This window comes from Colias croceus, chromosome 8, assembly GCF_905220415.1.
Source record: "Colias croceus chromosome 8, ilColCroc2.1".
Classification (NCBI taxonomy): Eukaryota; Metazoa; Arthropoda; class Insecta; order Lepidoptera; family Pieridae; genus Colias; species Colias croceus.
Window position 1 is genome coordinate 4,604,626 of NC_059544.1, and position 12,602 is coordinate 4,617,227.

A 12,602-nucleotide genomic window follows, 5' to 3' on the forward strand; every position below is an offset into this window, starting at 1 on the left:
AAGGTTGCTTCCATTCTGTTTATTTACATTCTCAAAAACATCAATCGCGGCAAAGGCGGCTTGCGACAAAGGCGGCTTGGGTCAAAGGCCTCGGCGATATCATTTAACAACATAATATTATGTACTTTAGGCAAACTTGTAATAAGATCTATTTTACTTTCTTATTAGTCCATTTGACAAGGATATTGGGTTAGATATATAATTATATTGGAATAATTTTATTATTATGTATGTACTTATTAAATCCGCGAATAAAAAAATTTTTAGTCGCGAATATAGAAATTGTTGCATTTTTTTAATTCCCGAATAGTGAAAACGCGAATAAAGGAAGCGCGAATAAGGAACTTTTACTGTATAATAGATGATAATAGTTAGTTCATAATCATTGTTATTATAGTTCATTGAAAAGTATGTCTCGTTTCAGCACCATACTATGCCTGATTAAATAAATAGATAATAGATAATAAATACAAGGGGAAGTGGGAGGCGGACACGCGCAGGCTCGCTCGCGCACCCTTCGCACACCTTACTGCCGCCACGTGATCGTAGTGATGTGACTTGACCAACGCTGTACTCGATAGTTTACAAGAAAAACTATATTTTAACATATTAATATTTGACTTTAATATTAAAACTCTTTTAAAAATATATTAAAAATAATTTTGTGTTGTGTTTTGTATCATACACTTTCTAATATTATGAATGCGAATGTATTATAGTGTAAATGTAAAGTATGTAATGTTACTAAATTGATTTTTGAAGGTTTTGGTAGGTATAGAATTGATATATATTTAATTATTTATATTGTTTATTATTTCATTTTAAATTATTAATTAATTCTTATTTTTATTTAACATTAAATACTATTATTATTTGATTTATTATTAAAAAATAGTACTAAACCCGATCTTTTATTTTCTTAATTTTAATATTTAAGAAGTCCACACGTTTTTTCAGATATTTCAATTATACATTTTTTTAAACTACTTATAATTAATAGAAGACTTTACATTATTATTTAAAATTACATATATTTAGACTTTCTTCATACATTTCTCCTTTAATAACATATTGAACAATATATTTTCTTATGTTACATATTTATTTACATAACTTATCGATAGCTCAACACGCAATTGATACCTACCCATCCCTATTTGTCACACACACATCTATATAGTATCTATAGCTCATCTGCCTTCGATGCGCACTAAGCAATTTGTGCAATACACGCGCTCTATACTATTCTAATATAATACTCTAAGCTTCTACTGGTAGCAGCAAGTAATATTTATTAGTTACACCAAGTACTTCCATAATTATGTTGTGCTAATTAATAAATTCCTAGTACCTACTTATCTCAGTTTATAAAGTTGTAAATGCTTACTTTATTTACTTTTATATTTACAATCTGACACAAACACTTTTACATTGCTTACATAATAAAAATTGATCACAATTTACTTTTGATATATTTTACACTGTGGCATAGCGCTAACGACGAAAAACAAACGACGCGAGCAGCGCGAGGAGCGCGAGTCACGCGAACGGCCCCCCACACTTCACTTCCTAAAATCTTGCCTCGCGTTGAAATACCTCGCGTTAAAGCCTGGATTAATTTCCAAAGCGGGAAAATGAGGACAAGCAATCTTGAAGGTAAGAAAGACTTTAATTGCAGTAGAAAATTCTCTATTTAATAACGGCCGGTTTCTAAATTGAGTATTTGATGAAGAACATCTCAATGTCCATGCTTATTAGCTGCTAAAATATTAATTTCTTGTATATTTAATCAACTGTAAAAATCTGTTTATTGTTATAGCCTTATTAGTTTAATGTCCATGCCCATTAAATATTTTATGTAGTTCTTATTGTTATCCGTTTGTATTGTTCATAAACTTGCTTGAGCATGTGGTCTTAGGCACGTTCGGTTTTGTTATCCATAATGATAATATATATTTATATTCTATGAATTTATTTATTGTTCTTAGTTATGTATGATTTGTTTCTTCACACTTGCCAACATTTATTAGTAGTCTCCTCATTTTCTATACATATTATAGGGACTAATTACATTGACGAAAACCTCGTTGAAATTTCATTGTGATTCCTAACAACAACAAACGAGGCCGCCTTGTCAGTCTGTCAAATTTAAAATTAACTTTTCAGTTCAATGCTTATAATGATCTAAGGTTCAATGTAATGCAAGGAACTATGATAAGAGAAGGGCCAACCTCGTCTTAGAATTGTTTTATAAAATTTTCCATACCTAATGGATACATGAAATGATGAAAACTTATTACTCTATACTGATAACTGATAAGTAATTACTTGTCAGGGAAAAACATATAAGAACTGAAGCAGTATGCCTTACTGTATAAATTTGATTAAAAGTATCAATTCTAATCTTAGGTAGGTACTTATTTCTTTGAAATTTTGGGTTGTCTTTTACTTATTTAAAGACAACCCAAAATTAAATATCCATACTAATATAATAAATGCGAAAGTAATTATGTCTGTCTGTCTGTTACTTAATCACGCCTTAACTACTGAACCAATTTGCATCAAATTTGGTAAAGAGATATTTTGGCATAGAGGTTTTATCCCGGAAATCCCACGGGAACGGGAACTATGCGGGTTTTTCTTTGAATGAGCGGGCAATGCCGCGTTGGAAAGCTAGTAAGAAATAAAATTCACTCTATAACCAGATATTTATTGTTTATTCTTCAGTATCCTAAGATTATTAGAATTTTGATTAATATTAATAAAGGGATTGTTTCTACTAGTATCAAAGGTAACTCAACGGAATGTAGAGCGATGCGCTTGCAAAAGCACAGACTTAAAACTTTTTACTATATAATAACCCAGATATTTCCCGCATAAAAGCAGATTATAACAATATGTTATGATCACCAGAATTTAATTGAAATACTATGAAAAGTCCTTTTTTATTAACTTCAAAGGTAACTTCAATTAACTAAATGTAGAGCAAACGAGCAATGCGCTTACAAAAGCACTGACATCAAACTTTTTTCTTTTTTTTAAGCTGTTGAACAAACGGGACATAGACAAACCAATTGTATCGAATTCAATTCCTTCTAATTCGAAATTTAAACCGGGTGTTATTTGTAAATAAGGTATACTGTTGCAACAGCCGATATACTTCAGTCGTGTTCGATGCAGCACGTGGTAAAGACGTGACGTGTGATTATTTTGCCGTGTTACAAGCTGCGGTTAGACGCGTATTTCGTAAAACTTTCGACTGTGTGAAAGTTATCTCTGTACCCGGATGATATTTTACGGTAATGTACTATTTATGATTTATTATCTTATTTATGTAGGGAGGTACAGTTTAATAATTTTTAAAATAGAATAGCGCGATAATTTATATCTATAATATTTCTATTATTTTAATTAAACCCTGACTCAATTCGCTTATTTGATCTGCTATCGCAAATAAAAATTAATAATAGTGCTAAAATCGAAATTTATAGCACAAGGTTTTATTAATTGTGTAACTTTCTTTAATGTCAGAGACCGGTAATTCTGACATAACCAATATCCAATTGAATATTTTTAATAAACGGTGAAGATATACTGACATAATTATACGTTATAATTATTATAAAATAAAATCGTTATTAGGTGAAATAACTAGTATTTGACAGAATATTATATTTGCTCAAATACTCAGTACTTATTAAATTTTATTTCAAATAAATGTTTCGAATTAGATCCAAAGTTTTCAATTTATCCCTACCATAAATAAATTATGGCAAATTTTATATTATCACATCAGTAATCACTAAGTAATTATCTTAAGTTTTGGTAAATAGTAAATACAAATAACGGTGTCATTAAATATTTTATTATAATTATTAATTAATAACTTATCTATTAAAATACTTATTTTTATGAGAAAAAATAATAAGAAGATAACGTAAGTACTTACCTACACAATAAATTATTCTTCACAATATGCTCCTTTTATATTTATATTTACTAGTCGGAACCCGCGGTGTCACTCTGGTGAAAAGTAGCTTTTGCTAATCCAAAGTTTACCCTACCTATCCATTTGCCAAATTTCATGCGGATCCATTCAGCTGTTTTTGCGTAAACGAGTAACATACATACATCCATATAAGTTCTTAAAAACTTTGGCAGTAATGAAATTAACAAGATTATAGTAGGTATACGAACTAAAACCTAGAAAATAAACCAATAAATTTTAAAAAGTCACATATAGACACTCAGTAGGTATTTTCTCTCATTATAATATATAATAATAATCTTGATAATAGATACATAATTAATAACTATTTGTCAGAATATATTTTTAAAAGATATCAATTGATTGCCATTTACAGGGAGTATTATTAAAACCAAATTAAAACTAATACCTACTATCAAACAAAAACTCTGCTCTATTATACAATGTAAATTAATTAATTCTGGTGAGTATTTCTTTGCTAATAAATATTTAAAAATCTATATTCTGTTTAGTCATTTGTGGTTAGCATTCATTTGCTAGTAAATTTAAAAAATCTAATTAATTAATCCAAATAAACGTCTGACAGAGTTGTTTATTTATCATGTTTATAATATAAACAAGACATTGTTACAACATATAAGATTACTAGATTAAAATTGACAGAAATTGATAGAGAACACTTCTTCAATTACAACATTTATAAATGTTTATTATTTTTTATCAAGACACACATTAAAAGTCACACGCGTCAGCAATCTCAGGTTATCAACAAAAAAAAATATTATAATTTTTTTCGTACATGAAAAAAAATAGTTAATAGTAAGTATCCTACTCTAGATATATTTTTTGGTTGTTACTTCTAAAGTATCTTTATATACATATATATTATATTAGATGAAGAAAATTAAAATTATTTAGAAAAATAAATAATAATCTTGATATTTCTATAATTCTGCAAAATCAATATACATGGTAGCCGTTTACAAATATATAGCGATCAAGGGATAATTAGCAACTACGTGCCAAAAAATCTAATACATTAATAGATAATATTATCTAATCTGTAACTAAATAAAATTACTTACATTATCTGATTTAATAATAATTCAATAGTGATGGAAAATTTAGTCAAAACTCAAAGTAATTAAACTTCGATAAACTACGATAAATAACAAAACATATCCAAACAGACCAAAAAAGATTTGATTAAAACTCTATCAATAATCTAATAATAAATCAAATAGATATCAAATGGTTATGCTTCCTTAAATAATTAAAAAAAGCATCATTTAAAAACGCCGTAACTCCTACTAACAATTATTCTAAACGGAACTCAACCATTAATATTTGTATTCCCTTATCAAATTGAATATCGATATTGAGGTAGGAAGTATAAGGAATACGATAAAGGACCAATCAAGAACGACAAATCGTGCAATAACTTCCTATATTGTGATAAGGATATTTAATTATGTATTTAGTGTTAAATCCCGCAGATTGGTCTTCACATATTAAATTTTCAATTGTATTATGAATGTACCATGGCCCTGGGCTGATGATACTGGACAAAAACATAAATTACGATTACAAAATGGGTCAAGTTCGACGTCGTACGTTTTAATCTGTCTTGTGGACAATTTATTATAATTACGCACCCAAATAGAGAATATTCGCAAAATCTGATAGACCATTTGAGAACACAATAAATGTGCTAAAAGATGAGAGTGCATTTTTAAACTAAATTTACAATTGTGTGAATAATATTGAATTTTATTATGTAAGTCGTAAATATATTAGCAAGTAACACTATGCATGAATAAAGATGTAGGTAATATTAATTATCTTTTTATGAGCTTTTTGAGCAACTGTGTTTACATAGTCCACGAATATCATAAGAAACGAAACATCGTATTGGTAAATTAAGACAATAACTTTCTCACATTTGAAATAATTGCATAAAGATGTAATTAAAAAATGATGCCCACCTCTGATCTGACGAAATCGTAAAGAAAATATAACACAATGCGTTAAATTATCGACATGCGCTAATTGAATATTAATAAACATCACTATCAATTATTTTATAAATATACAATTCAATCCGGTTTGGTATCATTAAAATGCAAAACAATGGGATGCAATGTCTAATATAAATTGATATTTATGTCGAATGCGATATGCTTGCTAATGGGTTATTATAATGACGTGTTATAACATTTTAATTTCATTATTATTCATACATTATTGCAATTTTCATTGAAAATATCGCATCGTTATTATAAAGTTGTCCCAGAAATCATACGTGTGGTAGGGATACTAAAAAGATGGCGAGTAACGGAAAAAAGTCAGGCGTAACGAAGAAGTGTTACACTAAATTTTTTTCCAACCCCGATAAAAAGTTTCACTTCAATAATATTCAATGAAATGGATTTTATCAACTACAAATCCGTGGTCATTATCTAATAACATAATTTAAGTAGATATTGAACTCGTATCTTGTGATAGATAGCTATAGCCTATATCTATTAAGAAATATTCACGATTAGAAAGATACATTTTAAATGATGATATTTATATTCGATTCTTAAATTGCATACATGTTTATTAAAAACTTGACATTTATATAACATGCATTTTTTAACCTTAGTTTTTAACATTGAATACTACCTATATATTTGTTTATTTATGCAATAATTTAGCCGACAGCGCAATGCTCCAGTGACCCTGTTAGGTAAAACACCTAGCGTGCAGAATATTTCTTCAAAGGCAATATTCAAATATTCCGTATACGTATTAGGTAATAAGTCTTTCGATATTGAAATTGACCACATAAATTAACGGCGTTAAGTCGAATGATCTAATATATTGATAAAAGCCTTATTTAACCGTGGAACTAGTTTCTTGATACAAAAACCAGGTCATTAACCAAGCGACCCCTTCACTCACGCCCATTTGAACTTTTTACTAGCACGTTTGACTGCACTTTAACCAACAGCAATGCATCTAACATTATAAATTATAATATTAATGTATCAAGTATATATATTATAACAAAATTAACCTAAATCTATCTTCATTAATTAGTAATAATGTAATGAAATTCAATCAACTTCGTAAACTAGAATAAAAATGTAAAAAATTCACTTTATATGTAGTATCATGAATCATGTACCTAATTTTAATAGTAGGTGCTGAGTAATGGTTACTTTTTAAATACCTATACCTAATTGGGTTATAAAATTAGCGTTCAAAATCATAGAGATAATATGTACTACGTAGTACATATTATCTCTATGTTCAAAATACCTAATTTTATGAAAGGCTCAATAGGATTCCAATCCCAGCTCGGTAGCTTACAGCTAATTTCGAAAGTTTTTCTATTTTCTGTTCTATTAAAAAAAACTGTCAAATAATAATACACATTTCACAACATTTTGATTGATGTGCAAAAAAATCATTTTTTTTTAATCGACGCAACAAAGCTTGATATATACCTACTGATATAAAAGCTGAGCAGCCAAACGTCTTCTTTAATTTTTCATAGAGTATTAGAAAAAAATGTTATATCTATACAGATTTCGCCAACCGTCGGCGAATGGCGACAAAACTAATATTTGCTCAAGTATTGTACCAGCCGCGGCTCTATTTCGAAAACTCCGGTCGTCAAAACAACTTTGTGCAACCAGATATACCTTTCACAATCACAAGTCACCTCATCTGTGGAAATATGTGAAATAAACAAAATAATACGTTCAAGGTCGACTAATTAATACAATATAATATGTTATCAATTATTATCATTGTTATTCAAGTATGGCTACCACCTGCGAGATTGATTAGAATTTGCACTGATTGATTGTCAAAAACATGTACTGAATATAATATTTTTTCATTAGTTAAAATATTTTATTGTCTTGGCCAAGGTCTTGGATTAATATTGAGGCGATTTTTTTTAATTGTGTCGATTTTCTTTTTTAAATTACCAGACAGGATTTGATTGGTTTAAATATAAACATAAAATAAATGCAAAAAATTGTCAGTTCATATAATATACGAAATAAAATTAAAACATTAAAATAACCTAATAATATAACAATTACCTTCTCTTTGAAAATAAGGGAATTGTTTTTATCCACTGATAGCGCTTTATCTTTGGTGAACATAAATTTTAAATTTCATATTCATTTCGTATTGTTAAGATTTAAATTAGTATGTAATGCGAGACTAATTAATTACATTCAAATGATAACCGATGTTTACACTTCCTTTGTTTACAGGTTAGACGGAGGGATCGAAGCTGAACTCGATCATAGGCCGAGGTTACACAACCCAGAAGATTCCCGCTAAAAACAATCCCTGATAACATATTATAGCGGCTCATAGTCATTCATTTGTGAGGGAGCATAGTCAACAGACCTGTCAGCTGAAAGCGCGCGCTGTAAACTGCGCATGCGTAGAACTAATTTTACAGATTGCGTCGCTCTGTGACTCACAGCGCTCACTCTACATAACATTGAGAAAAACTGAATTTGCGTGCGTGATGCGAATTAGATAGCAGTTTATCGTGTATTTATTTTGATTTTGTGATATAAGTGATAACAAAATGACGCCGGGCGTCGCGGAGGATTCGTGTATTGCACTATGCAATAACAATATTGTACCGCTGTTACCGAGAAATTCCGTGCGTTTGGAGTTCAAGAATATAACATGTACTATCAGGATGCTTTCTCTGCAAAAAATGTGGTTCGGTAAGTGAATTTAAAGTTATTGTTTTTTTTTTCTAAACAACGACACGGCTAAAATACACACTTTTTTTTAATACAAAACCACTCAAGAGCACTTTTTGTTCATTAAAATAGGATCTCTCGAAATATCATTATTTTTAATAGGTATTCTTTAAGTATTTGTAAAGCTCTGACCTTCTTCACTGAGGTCAGTTCTAGTGTTAGTTTTTCTCGACATTGCATTAAAGGTTTATTGCAAAAAGATTTTATTTTATTCAAAGTATTTCACATAAATTTGTAACGGTAAGTGCATGTGCGAGGAATACATTTCAATTGAAATAAGGCGGACACTAATTAGTTTCATTGATCTCAATTGAACTGTATGTAACACGGATAACTATTTATGAATTTTTTTACATTCAAAACGATTTCATAAATAAATTGATAACTAACCCAATAAAAATTAATATAAATTGTTTGCATACTTTTAAAAATATATGAGTTCGATATTATATATACATAGGATAGATATATGTACATATAAAAAAATATAAAGTATTAATTTACCTACTTAGCATCGTAGAATGACATGTCACCAATGCAGTTATTTCTAAGAATTATTAAACAAAAATAATTATTAAATGAAAACTACAATATTAATTTTTGCATATACTTCACATCTATAGCCGCGGAAATAGTAACTATAAATAAATTAATTAATATTAAAAATAAAAAACGTTATATTCTCAGGACACGTCATAATATATTTTGTTACTTATATTTTTTGATTTTGAAATATTATTTTAACCTTGACCACAATCTCTTGTTAATGAGAGCAATTTTTTATCAATACATTTTAATCACTATCTGCATCAAAACATTACGATAAAATTCGAAATATTGTGATGTTCGAAGATACATCTTGTTTATATAATAATTTTACTATTTTGTCACAGTTAGTGATTAAAAGTAACTATGTACAATTTACATGTACAACGTTTTAAAATTCTTTAATTTTCGAAGCAGGAACAGTCTTGATGTGCTGATTCCACCCCTCTAGTTTTAATTTCATGATGTTTGCAGAAAATCGCGGCTCCGAATCCCTTAAAAATATGAACACGATAAAAATAATAAAACATCATAAGTAAACTGAGTTTAAATACGTAACTTACGTAGTTCGTATGACTTCACTCTACTGATAGCGATACGAAATGTTTCCTCCAAGAAATAGGTATTTAACCCGCCTTATTATTAATTCTTTTTTCTTTTCTTTATAAATAAAGTAACCGTGACCGTATTACCAAAAAATGATTAGACATATATTTAAACATCTTCGACACACATTGCAGTACAAACACTTGTTCAAACATAACAAACGTTTTAAGATAAAGGGCACTGATTCAGTAATGAAGGCTGATTGCAACATTCCAATCAGTCTGTGTAATATCTTCGTATTAACATAATATTTTATGTGTATGTTAAATAAATAAAGGGAGAATTAGTAAACGAATGATAAAATTATCAGGAGGATACAATTTTTTTAATGTACCTAAAAAAATTATGACTGTATTAATAAACAAAAATTAGAATTTATTGTGGTTATAACATATTGCACAAAGTGAATTGCATTATTAATATACAAATGGGTTCTATTTCAAACCACTCAATGTTTATTTTTATAAAATGTCAGTAAATAATAAACAAATGAAGTAACTTCAATTTTGTCTTAAATGTACATATCAGTTAAAATTATATATAAATGTCTGAATGTTATCAACATTAATCATTACTTGTTTTAATTCTCGTTATTGCTACTTCTGGATTGGCAATTGTGTATTAAAAACTTTTAAACGTCTTTTAGATTAAAGTAAATTAGTTATGAATGTGAAGGTCCGTTTGTATTTGTAAGAAAATGAAAATATAAATGCATCGGTCGATGAATATATTGTTCTCATATTCTTGCAGAGTATAGAAATTGGGGAAATTGGCATAGAGAACAATTTTAACGTAAGTAGGTACTAGATACTGAAGTGAAGTATATTGGATGCGTGAAATTCTGCGGGAAAAACTAGCTATACAAGAAAGTGTCAGTGGTAGTAAGTAATCGTGGGTTAGTAGGTTACATGCAACTGTACGCGTTTGAACATCGACTGTATAACGGTGCATCTACATCAAACAAGCAAATACTTTTTCTACCCCACTAGTCAAACAGCTCTTTTAACTAATGTTAACTGGCGTAGACCATTATTTTGTTGTTCTTAGTTCGTTTCTTAAAGATTCTATATAATGTATAAGTGTGCTCTTGCTCTAGCTCTGTGTTCGTTTGATGTAAATGCACCGTAAAACATTTGCACTAGAATTTTCTGCATATTTTTTATATATTAGAAATAAATAACGTTGGATTTAGATTTATTTACGTTCTTTGACATATGGTCCAGCGTCAGTGGACAAGATTCGCATAAATACATATATTTAAAATGGAATTTACCTTAAAAGCAGCTAAAAATAATGTATGTAATTAGGTTTCAATGTATTCCCTTCACACCTGTTTCAAATTGCTCATTATACATATTAAGTATTTATGTATGCTAATTGCTAATGCTGATTATCCTAAAAAAATTAAAAAGTTCAGTTAATAAAATCCGTATGTAGGTATTAAATAGCTACAAACATTATGTGTAATTGAACAGGCAAACCCATTATATTGAGGATATACTATATATTTGTATAAATAATATTTATATATTTTTCTTCTTTCACGATCGTAATTAGTAGTAGGTACCTTACTTACTTCAAATGATATAAAAATTAACTTGTTTCATCACCCAGATTTAAATATTCAGCTCGTTAAAACTACAATGTGAAATTGAAATGTTAATAAGTAAAAAATAATTTTGAATTCAGAATACGAAATTCGATTTTTAAATCTGTTAATTGACCAATAAGACGTTAAATGGTTACCGTTAGCGCGTACGTGCAAAACAGCGCACTTCTAATTCTTACAAGTGGGTCTATATGGAAATTAAACAATGACTGACTCATTAGTATCGAACCCACTATATATTTTCCTATTTATTATAACCAATTATATTTATAAGTAAGGAAAGTCAGAAACAAAGGAATTGTGAGTGTCTAGGAAAGAGGACAGGAAACTTTTTATATAACACTGCCTGCGGCTTCGCCCGCGTTTTCAAAGAACAACCCGCATAGTTCCCGTTCCGGTGGGATTTCTAGATACTCGTGGATAATGTAGCTTTCGAATGGTGAAAGAATTTTTAAAATCGGTCCAGTAGTTTATGAGCCTATTCATTACAATCAAACAAACAAACAAACAAAGTTTTCCTCTTTATAATATCAGTGTAGATTAATCCAGTAATTTGTTCTTTTAGCATATCAATACAATAAACAATTTATTGAGTATCGGTCAAAAATTTTACCGACTTTACATCCTGAGGTTCACCGCCTTCACGTACTGCCTAGATGACCTTAATTTTTCTAGAGTCTTCTCTAGAATTTGCAATAGAATAAGTAATCTACATTTCATGTAGAACTTAACCATACCTAGCCACATTATGTTATTACATATAACATGTAAAATAAAAAAAAAATCTTTACGACTTCGTTGTAACCAATACTTAGGTGACAAAAAAACTAATTACTATGTTAGATGGCTTTGTGGTTAACAATAAAAAGTTGTTACCTAATGTTCATTAAACGCATCAATGTATTATAGCAAAAGTAGTTTGCTGATCCGTCATCCATCTATATTCTATGCAATTGAAACTTTTTGCAAGTTACGGCGATCAAAAAGACTTTAGGTATACCATTCACACTTAGAATACATAACAATATCTATATTATAAGCATTCACAAAAATTGTGACATTTCAA

At 29.0% G+C, this 12,602-nt stretch overlaps 1 protein-coding gene across 1 annotated transcript in view; it reads left to right on the forward strand.

The window, feature by feature from the left end:
* The first annotated feature begins 3,158 nt into the window (after positions 1 to 3,158).
* The window catches only part of LOC123693831 (ATP-binding cassette sub-family G member 1), a 34,195-nt gene continuing 24,751 nt past the window's right edge, over positions 3,159 to 12,602 (forward strand). Inside the window, exons 1-2 of the mRNA XM_045639068.1 lie at positions 3,159 to 3,299; positions 8,266 to 8,736. Coding sequence (XP_045495024.1) covers positions 8,592 to 8,736 — 145 coding nt within the window. The 5' untranslated portion in view covers positions 3,159 to 3,299; positions 8,266 to 8,591. The remainder of the gene's footprint in view (positions 3,300 to 8,265; positions 8,737 to 12,602) is intronic.